Here is a 12,947-nt window from a genome sequence, read left to right as displayed (position 1 = left end):
GGAAAATATGGTCACCCTGTGCTCCAGGTCTGCAAAGTAAATGAGTAAAAAGTGTGCTTGGACAGGCCCCAGAACAGCAGGGAGACTACCCACTCTGGACAAGGAGGTTATAAGGATACTGGCCAGCTGGGATAAAATTTTATGCCAGAAAATGACAAAGAGAACAGCTCAGTCTTCTAGTCCTATGCTTTCAACATCTCACCACGTCTCATATGGAGTCAAAGAACCTAAGCTTTTCAGCCTGGCAGGCATATGCTCAAATCTAAGGCTCTGGATTCAAATCCCAAACCCTTATGGGGAAGTCTCTTTCTGAACTTCAGTTTTCTCATCTATAAAATAGGCACACCACCACCTATAAGGCTGGAGGCTGTGAGAAAGAAAGAAGACAATTAAAAATATCTAGCCTAAGCCGGGAGCGGTGGCTCACACCTGTAATCCCAGCACTTTGGGAGGCCGAGGCAGGTGGATCATAAGGTTAGGAGATAGAGACCATCCTGGCTAACACGGTGAAACTCCATCTCTACTAAATACACAAAAAATTAGCCGGGCGTGGTGGCGGGTGCCTGTAGTCCCAGTTACTCAGGAGGCTGAGGCGGGAGAATGGCATGAACCTGGGAGGCGGAGCTTACAGTGAGCCAAGATTGTGCCACTGCCCTCCAGCCTGGGTGACAGAGACACTGTCTCAAAAAAACAAATCTAGCCTAGTGCCTGGCACACTATAGGTACCAAAATGACCCCTAAGTCTCTTTCCTGGATTGTAAATTCCAGTTCAGAGCCCCTCTTGCCTTGTAGGCAGAATTTAGATTTTTGTTTTTCCTGGATGCGTTATCTCAGTAATCCAAGTATAATAAAGATCAGCTGGGTGTGGTGGCTCATGCTTGTAATCCCAGCACTTTGAGAGGCTATGGCGGGTTGGTCACTTGAGGTCAGCAGTTTAAGACCAGCCTGGCCAACATGGTGAAACCCCGTCTCTACTAAAAATACAAAAATTAGCCAGGTGCAGTGGCAGGCGCCTGTAATCCCAACTACTTGGGAGGCTTAGGCAGGAGAATCACTTGAACCAGGGAGGCAGAGGTTGCAGTGAGTCAAGATCGTGCCACTATACTCCAGCCTGGGTGCCAGAGTGAGACTCTGTCTCAAAAAATAATTTTTTAAAAAACTACAGCTTAGCATTCTGCTAAGCTTGAATACATAAAATTTATTCTTAACAACCATCTTACTGGGGAAATTCTGTTATCATTCCATTTTTTTTTTTTTTTTTTTTTGAGACGGAGTCTCGCTCTGTCGCCCAGGCTGGAGTGCAGTGGCCGGATCTCAGCTCACTGCAAGCTCCGCCTCCCAGGTTCACGCCATTCTCCTGCCTCAGCCTCCCGAGTAGCTGGGACTAAAGGCGCCTGCCACCTCGCCTGGCTAGTTTTTTGTATTTTTTAGCAGAGATGGGGTTTCACCGTGTTAGCCAGGATGGTCTCGATCTCCTGACCTCGTGATCCACCTGTCTCGGCCTCCCAAAGTGCTGGGATTACAGGCTTGACCCACCGCGCCCGGCCTATCACTCCATTTTACCAGTTCAGAACCTGAGGATCAGAGACTTGGCTAAGGTCACAAATCTAATGAGTGGCAGAGTGAGGATTCAAATCCAGGCCTATGTGGTGTAGTACCTATCCTCTATCCTCTGAAGGGCCAGGCAACTCTGCCTTACAGAGATGACAATGGTTTGGTTGTTTGATATTTCCTCCCCAGCCAGGAGCCCTCACCTGTGTAATTCTTCATCGGAGGGTGAGTACTTGGCAGTGACATCAGCCAGTTCCCCAAAGATCTGCTTGCTGTAAACGGTGAGGGAGGACAGCAGGATTAGCTCCTGCCATGTAGAGCTCAAGAGGCACGTGTAATCCTTGATTGAGAGCTCGCAGAAGAAAGGCAGTTTCTTGATCCAGGCAATCTGCCTAAAGAGCAGCTCGTCGGCCAGGCGGCAAAGCAGGGCAAACAGTTCTGCCTGTGTCACAGCGTATCTGAGGGGCAGGGACAGGGGAAAATCACTTCCATTGGTCAGAGGGTGAGGATGAGGGTACAGAGAAAAGGTAGTCCCAAGGGCACAAAGGGACCCTGGCAATGGGCTCCTTGCTCCATGCCCACGGGTCTCCAGTTCCATTCAGTGTGATTTTCTGATAAAGGGGGAGGGCTGAGGCGCACAGCAAGCTCAGGGCTGGAGAGGTAGGTCTGGTGAGGAAAGGCTGCTGAGGGGAAAGGAGACTTAGAAATGTGTGCAATTGGCTGGGTGCAATGGCTCATGCCTGTAATCCCAGCACTTTGGGAGGCCAAGAAAGGCAGGTAGATCACTTGAGGTCAGGAGTTCGAGACTAGCCTGGCCAACATGGTGAAACCCCATCTCTACTAAAAACACAAAATTTAGCCGGGTGTGGTGGCACATGCCTGTAATCCCAACTACTCGGGAGGCTGAGGCAGGAGAATCACTTGAACCTGAAAGGCAGAGGTTGCAGTGAGCCAAGATCGCGCCACTGCACTCCAGCCTGGGCGACAGAGCAAGACTGTCTTAAAAAAAAAAAAAAAAAAAAAGGAGAAATGTGTCCAATTGTCAGGGAATATGACTTTTATTGTTGGTGTCCTCTAATGTTCCATGTCTTAGAGAAAATCCCAGTCACTCCTGTTCAAGTTCTGACAATGGAACTCTAATGGGGTGGATCTGATGCCCACCCAACAAAGGAACTGGACAAAAATAAGCCTCACATCCAGATGGCTGAAGAGAACAGAACAAGTTCAGAAGCTTTTTCTGCTCTCACTCCACCCCCTGGTGGTGAGTTCAGGAACCAGCATTGCTCAGCCTTTCCTTCAAGCTAAAGCTGGAATAAAAGGGGCCTTTGAGACCACAGACCCACAGACCCAAGAGTTTCAGCTTTCTTCCTCTCAAGGTCCCTTGCCAAGACTTTTCCTCACACTCCTACATCTAAATTTTTTTTTTTTTTTTTTTGAGACGGAATTTCGCTCTGCTGCCCAGAACTGGAGTGCAGTGGCGCAATCTTGGCTCACTGCAAGTTCCACCTCTGGGTTCAAGCAATTCTCCTGCCTCAGCTTCCTGAGTAGCTGGGATTACAGGCACGCGCCACCACACCCAGCTAATTTTTGTATTTTTAGTACACACGGGGTTTCATCATGTTGGCCAGGCTCGTCTGGAACTTGTGACCTTGTGATCTGCCCACCTAGGCCTCTGGAAGTGCTAGGATTACAGGCATGAGCCACCATGCCCGGCTTCCTACATCCAGATTTATAAAGGGTTTGTGTGACCTCCTTGTGGGTAGATATTTTAATCTCCTCTTCTGAAACTGGAGCCTAGCTTAAGAAATCTCAGGGTATGTTCCTTGGAGGTCTAAGCTTGGTAACACACATTCGCTTATGCTCTAGGCCAAAGGAGTAATGGATGCAGCAATGGGTGGGCCCGAAGGCTGAACTATCATCGCCTCACATACGGCTGACTAAAGACTGGAAGAATACTCCTTCCACCCATTCGAGCCTGCACCTAAAGTGGTCACGTGCCACCAGGCTAGCCATGGGGATGCTGGTGAGGGGTGCAGACAGGCTACAACCAGCTAGGGCTTTGTGAAGGAGCCTATGTTTGATATATGACTATCCCCAGAATTATTGCTCATCTCTATCATGGAAGTGCTCCGACCCATGCCAGGACCTGGCTTACCTAGGCCCAAGCAGAAACAAAGGCCCTTCTATCTCAATTCCACAGGAACTGGAAAGTAACCTCAACTCTATGAGAAATGATGCTTAAGGAAAAAATAAGGGATCACTGGTTTCAAAGATTAGCACAGATTTGTCCCCTGACGCTTGAGTCATTATCCACCCAACTCATTCTGAAGCCACGGGTATAGCAGCCAGGGACGCGAGTGGGTGTGGGGTCAGGACACTTTGAGACTGCAAGGGGCCAAAAAGGGCGGAGCTCACTCACCCATCTTCGATCAACATGGGCGTGCCCAGTGGCTCCAGGTCCTCGGCTGATAACAGCTGGTGAATCAGACTGTATGACTGGGGATCCAGGCTGCGAGCTTGTGGGGGCAGAAGCGGTGAGTGGCCAGAATAGCTAAAAAGGTGCGGTATGTATTGGTAATGTGGAGGCACAGACATTCCCATGTACTGTTCCCTGAATGCCATGAATCCATTTAGTTCCACAGACCTACTGGAGAGAAAAGTCTTGCGTCAAACAGAGCCATGGCAAGTCTAGTAATTACTCAAAGGAAGTGAGCCAGAAGGTGACTTTAGGTATTCTTTGGCCATGAGGTCTGGGTCTTCATCAAGCCAGGGGGCATAATTAATAGTTAAATTCATGTCTCTCCTACTAGATTCCCATCTGTGAGACAAAGACTCTATGGGTATATGAATGTCAGAGTCACCACTGGACACCAAGTGCACGGCAGAATAGGTAATGAATAAATATTGGTTGAATGAATTCTTTGTATAGGTACCAGGTCTGGACAGTTTTTTAACAAATGACAAACTGGGTATATATATTACTGCTAGGAAAACTAAGGCACAGACAGGCTAAGTGCCTGGCTAGGCTACAAAACAAATCCAGCATCTAGCAAGGAACCTGGCATGCAGCAACAACCCCCTAAATAGTCCAAGGAAGGAACAAACTAAGGGACCCCTGAATGGGATAAAGGCTTTAATTAAATATGAAGAGAAAGGTAGATTTTTGCCTCCTTTTCTTTCTTGCAGAAAGCTAACCACTCTGTCAACAAATTAAAAGAAAAAAAAAAATCTAAGCCAGCCACAGTGGTGTGCAACTACAGTTTCAGCTACTTGGGAGGCTGAGTGGGAGGATCACTTAAGGCTAGGAATTTGAGACAAGCCTGGGCAACATAGCAAGACTTCATCTCTTTTTTTATAAAAAGTATTTAATTAAAAAAAAAAAAAAGAGTCTTGCCATGTTGCCCAGGCTGGTCTTGAACTCCTGGACTTAAGCAATCTACCCACCTTGACCTCCCAAAGTGCTGGGAATACAGGTGTGAGCCACCATGCCGGGCATCTCTTAAGAAAAAAAAAATCCTCCAGCTTTTGCCTAAATGTATCGCCTATAATTGGGGCTGGCAAACTTTGGTTTGCAAGCTAAATCCAGCCCACTGCCTATTTTGGAACACAGCCATGCTCACTGGTTCACATACTGTCCATGGCCATGGTTGTTTTCACACTACAAAGGCAGAATGGAGAAACTGAGCTCCAAACCATTAGGCCCAGAAAGCTGAAAATATTTACTATCTGGCCTTTGCAGAAGAACTTTGTCAGTCTGTATCCTATAAGAAAGGTTTCTGGGGAAAGGAAATCTTCCCTAATAGCTGAAGGCTCTATTTCACACTTGACAACTAACTAAAGATATGTTTCTAAGTTTGTATTCTCTGATAGCAGCAAATTTGACTGGCTTAAAAAGCCTTCAATGTTTCTTAAAATTTATAAAGTGAAAAACATTGACTCTTGTGAGGCAGAGAAATTATAGTTTAATTCAAAACTGTCAAAAAGGTTTATTTCAGTGATAAAATAAACGAGAGAAAATGGCTACATTAAAAATGTTATTCTGTTAGGTGAAGAATACATGGGCATGGATAGAAGCTACAGCACTTTATCAGTCTGCAGAAGAGACCACTGACATTTTCAAGGTCTTTAGCATAAAAGGGGCTGGGAAACACTGTTTTCAATCATCCTGACCCCTACTCCAAGAGTCTGAGGGAGCAACAGTACAATGGCTGAGACAGCCTGGCAGGGATACTCAGCCAGAGGTTTTCTGTGGGTCTCCCCTTGGTGGGGGATCCCTAGATGATGATCATGGGTTTGCCTTAAAGCTCACCTGGAGGACAGTGTGGAGCCTGGCGAGGGCTGGTTGCTCTCCGAAGCCCTGTTCCCAGGGGAACTGTGGTCACTATCACCATGGTTGCTCCAGTGATTGGCCTCTTCCTCAAACTCCTGCCCAGACATGATCCTTTCGATTTCTTCTTCTGATATCTTTGACAAGGAATTGAGACTTGTTAGATGGGTGCTCAAGACACTCTCTGTTCTTTCTTCAGGACTGAGAGCTTATTTAAATCTCATAGTATTTCCCAGAAACCTAGGTTCCCTCTCCTCGATCCCCATACTCCGGGCCTCTCACTAATCTTAGGACGGCGTGCCTTCCTTCCTCCTGGCACCATGGCCCTTCGTGGCCTTCCTCCTACTCATTTATACTACTCTCAAGCCATGAAGCCTCGAGGTTCTTTCAACTCCTTTTTGTCCTTGAGGCTATTCTTTCCTAACCCTGAAACACCACTCCTCAATGACAATCTCCTACTTGTCCTTTAAGATTCAATTCAAATGTCACCTCTTGCCAGGCATGGTGTCTCATGCCTGTAATCCCAAAACTTTGGGAGTTCCAGGAGTTCAAGACCAGCTGGGCAACATGGTGAAACCCATCTCTACAAAAAATAGAAAAATTAGTTGGGCCTGGTGGTGCATGCCTGTAGTCCTAGTTACTCAAGAGACTGAGGCAGGAGATTCTGGCCTAAGCTCAGAAGACTGAGGCTCTAGTGAGCCATGATCGCACTAACCCACCCCAGCCTGGGTGGCAGAGCAAGACCCTGTCTCAAAAGAAGACCAAACAAAACCAAACAAAAAAACCCCAAATGTCATGTCCTTTGTGAGGCTTTCTACCACCACATTTTGGATACTCTCTTCAACAAATAGTGCTGGGAAAACTACATCCACGTGCCCCGCCCCCACCCCCTAAAAGACGTCGTACCCTTATACCGTTCACAGAAGTCAACCTCAAAATAGATTAAATATTTAAATATAAGACCTAAAACTATAAAACTCCTTGGAGAAAACACAGGGGAAAATCTTCATAAAACTGGTCTTGGCAGTGATTTCTTGGATACAACACCAAAAGTACAGACAACAGAACAAAAACAGCCAAGCGTGACTACATTAAACTAAAAAGCTTCTGTGCAACAAAGGAAACAATCAACAGGGTAAAAAGATACCCTATGAAATGGGAGAATATATTACCATACATTTGATAAGGGGTCAACATCCACAATATACAAGGAACTCCCGTAACTCAGTAACAGAAAAAAAAACAAAACAAAACACATTGAAAAATGAACAAGAAACTTGAGCAGACATTTTTCCAAAGAAGACATATGACCAATAGGTATATAAAAAGATGCTCAACATCACTTATCATCAGGAAAATACAAATCAAAACTTGAAGATATTAACTCACACCTGTTAGGATGTCTGTTACATGCAAAAGACGACAACAACAACAACAAAAAAAACCCAAAAACAAACAAACAAAAACAGTCCAGAAAATAACAAGTGCTGGCAAGGACGTGAAGAAATGGAAACCTTGTGCACTGCTAGTGGGAATGTAAAATGGTGCAACCACTATGGAAAACAGCATGGAGGTTCCCAAAGAAGGTAAAAATAGAACCACCATAGGATCCAGCAATCCCATCTACGGGTATTTATCCAAAAGAGCTGAAGTCAGGATTGTGAAGAGATATCTGCACTCCCACGTTCACTGCAGCATTATTCAAAATAGTCAAGAAGTGAATATAATGTAAGTGTCCGATGACAGAGAAATGCATACGAAAATGTGATATATACATAAAACACCTTAAAAAAGAAGGAAGTCATTATAAGCTATACCAAGGATAAACCATGATGACATTACACGAAGTGAAATAAACTAGTCACAGAAGCACAAATACTGCATGATTCCACTTTATGAGGTATCTAAAGTAGTCAAACTCTTATAAGCAGAAAGTAGAATGGTGGCTGCCATGGGCAAAGGGAGAGGAAAATGAGGAACTGCTGTCTAATGGGTACAGCGTTTCCGTCACGTAAGATGAAAAAGTTCTAAAGATTTGCTGTATCAGAGTGTGCATATAGTTAACAACACTGTACTATATGATTAAAATTTTGTTTAAAAGGTAGATTTCATGTTATATGGTTTTTACTTCTGCCATAATAAAAAAGAGCAGCTATTAGTCCAGACCAAAAAACAAAAAGAATTTATAAGACATATATTTGACTTGAAAAACGAGAATAAAAATGTTCTAGAAAAAAAGAATAAATACAGCAGAGTTGGGGGTCACACAGCCTGACTGAATGTATGCTGTGCTCATGTGACAGGAAATCCTCCAAACATCATCAGTGTATGTCTTAAGACAACTCTGAACACCTTTCTTTCATTCCCTCACATTTAACTGGCTAAATCCCATAAATTTACCCAGTAAATATCTCTTGAGTCTATTATCTCCCCTCAATCTGCACTGCCATTGCTCTGCTTTAACTATTATCTGTATCTCTCACCTGTACTTCTGTAAAAACCTTCTAACTGCTTTCTTTCTCCCTCAGTTTCACTCATCCTCACCTCACTCCTCACAAACCATTTCTACCTGCTAGAATGATCTTTCTAAAATGCAAAACCTTTTAGTGGTTGCCTCTTGGCTCATACCAGTAACAATAATAGTTTTTTACATTTTTATTTTATTTTGGTAGAGACAGGGTCTGTCTTGCTATGTCGCCCAGGCTGGTCTTGAACTCCTGGCCTCAAGCAATCTTCCTGCCTCAGCCACCCAAAGTGCTGGGATTACAGGCGTGTGCCACTGCTCCTGGCCACTAGTAATTCCTAAGGCATGCTCTCTGCCTACTAGTGTGCCAAGGGATTCACCTGATGGGCAGAAATACATCCAATTTTCTACCCTCATGAAGCTCTTCTGCTGGCAAGTAAGAACAATGAGTAAGAACAAGTGGTGTAGGCTGGTCCCACAAAGACTTTTCCTAAGGAGCTATAGTCAAAGACAGTTGAAGGCCACTCCCTAATGAACTGATTCCAAATTCAAGGAATCTGCCTTATCTTCTGCCACTCTACTACATGTGCCCAATGTTCCAGCCTAACTGAACTAACTCCTTGTCATAAAGATTCATCTTTGGGTCTTTTCACAGTCTATTTTCTTGAGTGTCTCTAGTCCCCAACCACGGCTATTCTAGCCCAAGGAGAATAGATGCCCCTCCCTCTGTAGTCCCTGAGCATCCTCTGTTACCTCTCACCTTACTATGATGTCTGTCTACCTATCTGTCTCTCCCATTACACTGAGTTCACAGTATAGGGCCTGGAAGAGTAGGAACTCAGTAAATGTTTGTGGGACTGAATGGGGGTATTATCATTCCTACTCTACAATAAGACAATAATACCCTGCTGGTACATTTTTTAGATGAAACGAACAGCAAAGTAGTCCTGCTCATTTCTGCCAGGCTTACTTATCTATAACCTTAAGGATTGATAAAAAAAATCCTCTGCATGGTTCAGAACCATAACTGGGTTCACTGTCTGTGAAATCCTTAGAAAAGGCTGAGGGATCACAAGAAGAGCTTTAATCATTAACTTACATATTTAAGATTTTCAAAGCACTTTCACATCCAGGCTGTAAAAGCACTTTTACAGAAATGAAAACAAAGATGGCTCTCCTCAGCAGCAGATGAAAGAATCAAGGTGAGCAGTTTCAGGAACAGCTGGAGCCCTGGACTTCCAGGATGGACCACAGGGATTGAGGTCTAGAACTCACCTGGACTGGCCCAATGCTCTTATTCCGGCCTCCAGGCATGCCATCTTCTCTGATAGCTGAAAGGAAACATAAGTCAAGAAAGGCAGTCAGAAGCACACTCATATAACTCTTAGCACAAAAAGAGAATTTACTTGGCCAAAAGCATAAGACAGTAATTAGTGAATCCAAGATTAAAACACAGGTCCTTCTGGACCCAAAGCACACACTTCTTTCTATTATTCCAGGTTCCTTCATAGGCAGCAATATTTTGGGGCCCCCAAGGCATTCTGTACCTATTACACACACTGTATACATTCAATACGTTTAAAAAAGGTGATAGTACTGTTTACCAGTCCTTCAGTTACAAATATCCCGCCAGGATGATGCATCTTAAGGTTTTGACAAATTCTAGGGGAGGCACAGGGTATTTCCATTTTTAAATAAAACAGTTTTTATTCCCAGCCTACGTTTAGGTTTGATTTGTAGAATCAGAACAGGTTTTTTTTTTTTTTTTTTTTTTTTTTTTTAATCAGAATTTTGACCTCAATGGTTTCTCCCTGCACAGGCAGTCAGTAGAGCACCTGTGTAGTTGAAGGAGATTACTGAGCATTTTCTAAGTATAAAAAGCATCCTTTAACTAGTATCTCCTGACTAAGAATAACAACTACTACTAATATTATCATCACTGTTTATGGAACACTTAACACGGGGGCATAGAGAAGAACCCCTGATTTGCAATTATAGTAGGACCACGGTATTAGGCAATCCTTTCTGGAAAAGAAAACTTCTGAACTGAGTATTAAAGGTTAAGTGGGATTTAGGCAGCTAGGAAAAGAGTGCTCCAGATTGAGCGAACAGTGTACAAAAAAGCAAGCTGAAGGTAAAAATGAGCTCTTCTTTCTGGAAACTTCCAAGTGGCTTAATCTGGCTAAAGCATGGGGGGAAGGTGGCCTACGTGGGGGAAGGGTAGCATGAGATAAGGGTAGAAAGGCCAATTGGGCTTAGATCATAAAGAGCCTTGAATGCCAGAGTAGGGTATAACTTTAGCTAAGGAGCTTGAGGACAAGAAGGAATGTAGGGGGGCACTGCGGTCATATTGGGATTTTAAAAAAATCTTTGTGACAGCCACTGTGGAGGGTAGCTTGAAAGGGGTTAATGTTAACAATGACAGAAGTTAAGCTAATGACATTATGTAACAGCAGGCCTTACTAGGATATACCTGCCACTTTAAAAAATTAACATAAGGAATCTAGAAAGTTCCTGAGGCAGGCACTGATTGCCTCAAAAGGTGGGAGCTCCAAGTATAACCCTGTTTCTGAGGTAACTAAAAGGCTGACAGGAAATTCAGAAGTAAGTTAGGGTCCAAATCCTGTTTCTTCCTGGTCTGTATAATTATGAACAAGTTTCTTTGCCTCTCGGGATTTTAGTTTACTGAAATGAAAAGAGGGAATATTAGTACTTGTTTTATGTTACATTATATAAAACGGTATGGCTAAAACACCAACCCTAGGGCCTGGCATGTAAAGTAAGCACTTAGTAACTAATGCTTCCCTCTCCCTAGCCTCTTTGAGTTAAAAATCCAAGGTTTTATTCTCAACTTTGCTAGAATCTTAATATTTTCATCTGCTAAGTGGAGGCAACATGGTCAGTCTGCACTATAAAAAGCTGTTATGAATTTAGAGTAAGAAATATACATAGCCTATGTTAGAGCTAGATGTATGCTGCTTGTTGGCTGGGAGGTCTCTTTCCATTTAATTTCAAGGCCTAAAATCCTTACAATTACTTCTCTGCTATTCCATGGTCAATGACAGTCTTTGGATATTTCTATTTCCAATAATAACATCTCACATGTCTTTATTTCAGTTCACAGGTAGAGAACAAAGATCTGTCACTGGAATACAACAACAAATATATTAATAGTTCAGCTGTTATCTCATTTTTACTGTCCTGGAGGTGTGAAAATAATGCAACATACTTTACTTTTCATTTAAAGGGCCATATGTCTTAAATATTTACATCTTGCCAATCTCTTGTTCTGAAATTCAAAAGCTCATCGGCCCAGCGCAGTGGATCACACTTGTAATCCCAGCACTTTGGGAGGCTAAGAGGGCAGATCACTTGAGATTGGGAGTTTGAGATCAGCCTGACCAACATGGAGAAACCACATTTCTACTAAAAATTCAAAATCAGCCGGGCATGGTGGTGGCACATGCCTGTAATCCCAGCTACTCGGGAGGCTGAGGCAGGAGAATAGCTTGAACCCGGGAGGTGGAGGTTGTGGTGAGCCGAGATGGTGCCACTGCACTCCAGCCTGGGCAATAAGAGCAAAACGCCATCTCAAAAAAAAAGTTCATCTTCTTCCTCGACCCCACCCAGAATAAGAAATGATAGAAATCTACTATGTATTACATACTATTCTCTGAGGTAAAATAACTCATGAGTAAAGTATTAGTATCACTCCCATTGAAGAGATGGATCTAAGGCTCACAGAAATGAAGCATTTTGCTGGAAGAGACAGAAACTAAAGAGCAGAATCAGGGTTGGAACCCAAGCTATCAGACTCTAAGACCAGACTTCTTTCTACTACTACTCTGTATGCATCCTAGTGGAGAAACATAAGATACTTTCAGGTGATGCATAAACTCTTAATTATACATTCTTAATTACTAATTATTATTTACATTATTATTTATTAAGTATTAATTATTCTTAAATTATACATTTATTCTGATGTGCAACTCACTGAGGTGGTAAAAAATTGCCTTTAAAACTGAACTTTGATTTTTAAAAGTTATTGAAAGACTAATATAAAAAGCAGTGCCCATTTAGAGATGATAAAATCGGTCAAGATGCCACGAAACCGCCTGAAAGTGTGGAAATCAATACAATGTGCCACAGTGCCTCTGTTAAAAACAAAAACTTGGAGCATATTTTCAAGCTTATAATGTTCTTGCACATATGTATGTTATCTCATTTGATCCTTACAACCACCGTGGAAGGTGTATTATTCTCCCACACATTTTTGAGATGAGAAAACAGAGCTCAGAGAGGTAAAGAGATTTGCTCAAGGTTACTCAGAGAAAAACTGACAGAGCTGGAGTTTCCATTTAGATCTTCTGATTCTAAAGCTGTGTTTGTTCCTAGATGCCACACTGAATTAACACGTTTTTCAGCAGGGTTAAAGTCTATCTGGCAGTGATTTGATTAAAAAGAACAAATGGCTCCTGTGTGTAGTATTACAGGAATGGTTCTGCTGTAACTCTTATCTAAGTCTAAGAAAGAGAATGGCCCTAGCCATGACGCTTCTATCTTCTCAGAAGGCACCACAAATACTTTTTCTGCTTTGGAACT

General features: G+C 43.2%; 1 protein-coding gene across 2 annotated transcripts in view; it reads right to left on the bottom strand.

Annotated features, from left to right (window-relative positions):
* NR6A1 (nuclear receptor subfamily 6 group A member 1) overlaps positions 1 to 12,947 on the bottom strand; it is a 260,459-nt gene that overhangs the window by 13,169 nt on the left and 234,343 nt on the right. The window contains exons 4-7 of one of the 2 annotated variants that reach the window (XM_023217166.1): positions 9,618 to 9,673; positions 5,861 to 6,015; positions 3,971 to 4,198; positions 1,755 to 2,009 (exon numbers count right to left, since the gene is read on the bottom strand). In XM_023217166.1, the coding sequence (XP_023072934.1) occupies positions 1,755 to 2,009; positions 3,971 to 4,198; positions 5,861 to 6,015; positions 9,618 to 9,673 (694 nt within the window). The remainder of the gene's footprint in view (positions 1 to 1,754; positions 2,010 to 3,970; positions 4,199 to 5,860; positions 6,016 to 9,617; positions 9,674 to 12,947) is intronic. The other variant, XM_023217167.1, reaches the window with a different exon arrangement.

Source organism: Piliocolobus tephrosceles, chromosome 14 (genome assembly GCF_002776525.5).
Source record: "Piliocolobus tephrosceles isolate RC106 chromosome 14, ASM277652v3, whole genome shotgun sequence".
NCBI classification, from domain to species: Eukaryota; Metazoa; Chordata; class Mammalia; order Primates; family Cercopithecidae; genus Piliocolobus; species Piliocolobus tephrosceles.
The sequence above is the reverse complement of the archived record's forward strand: the minus strand, read 5'-3'. Positions and strand labels throughout refer to the sequence as shown.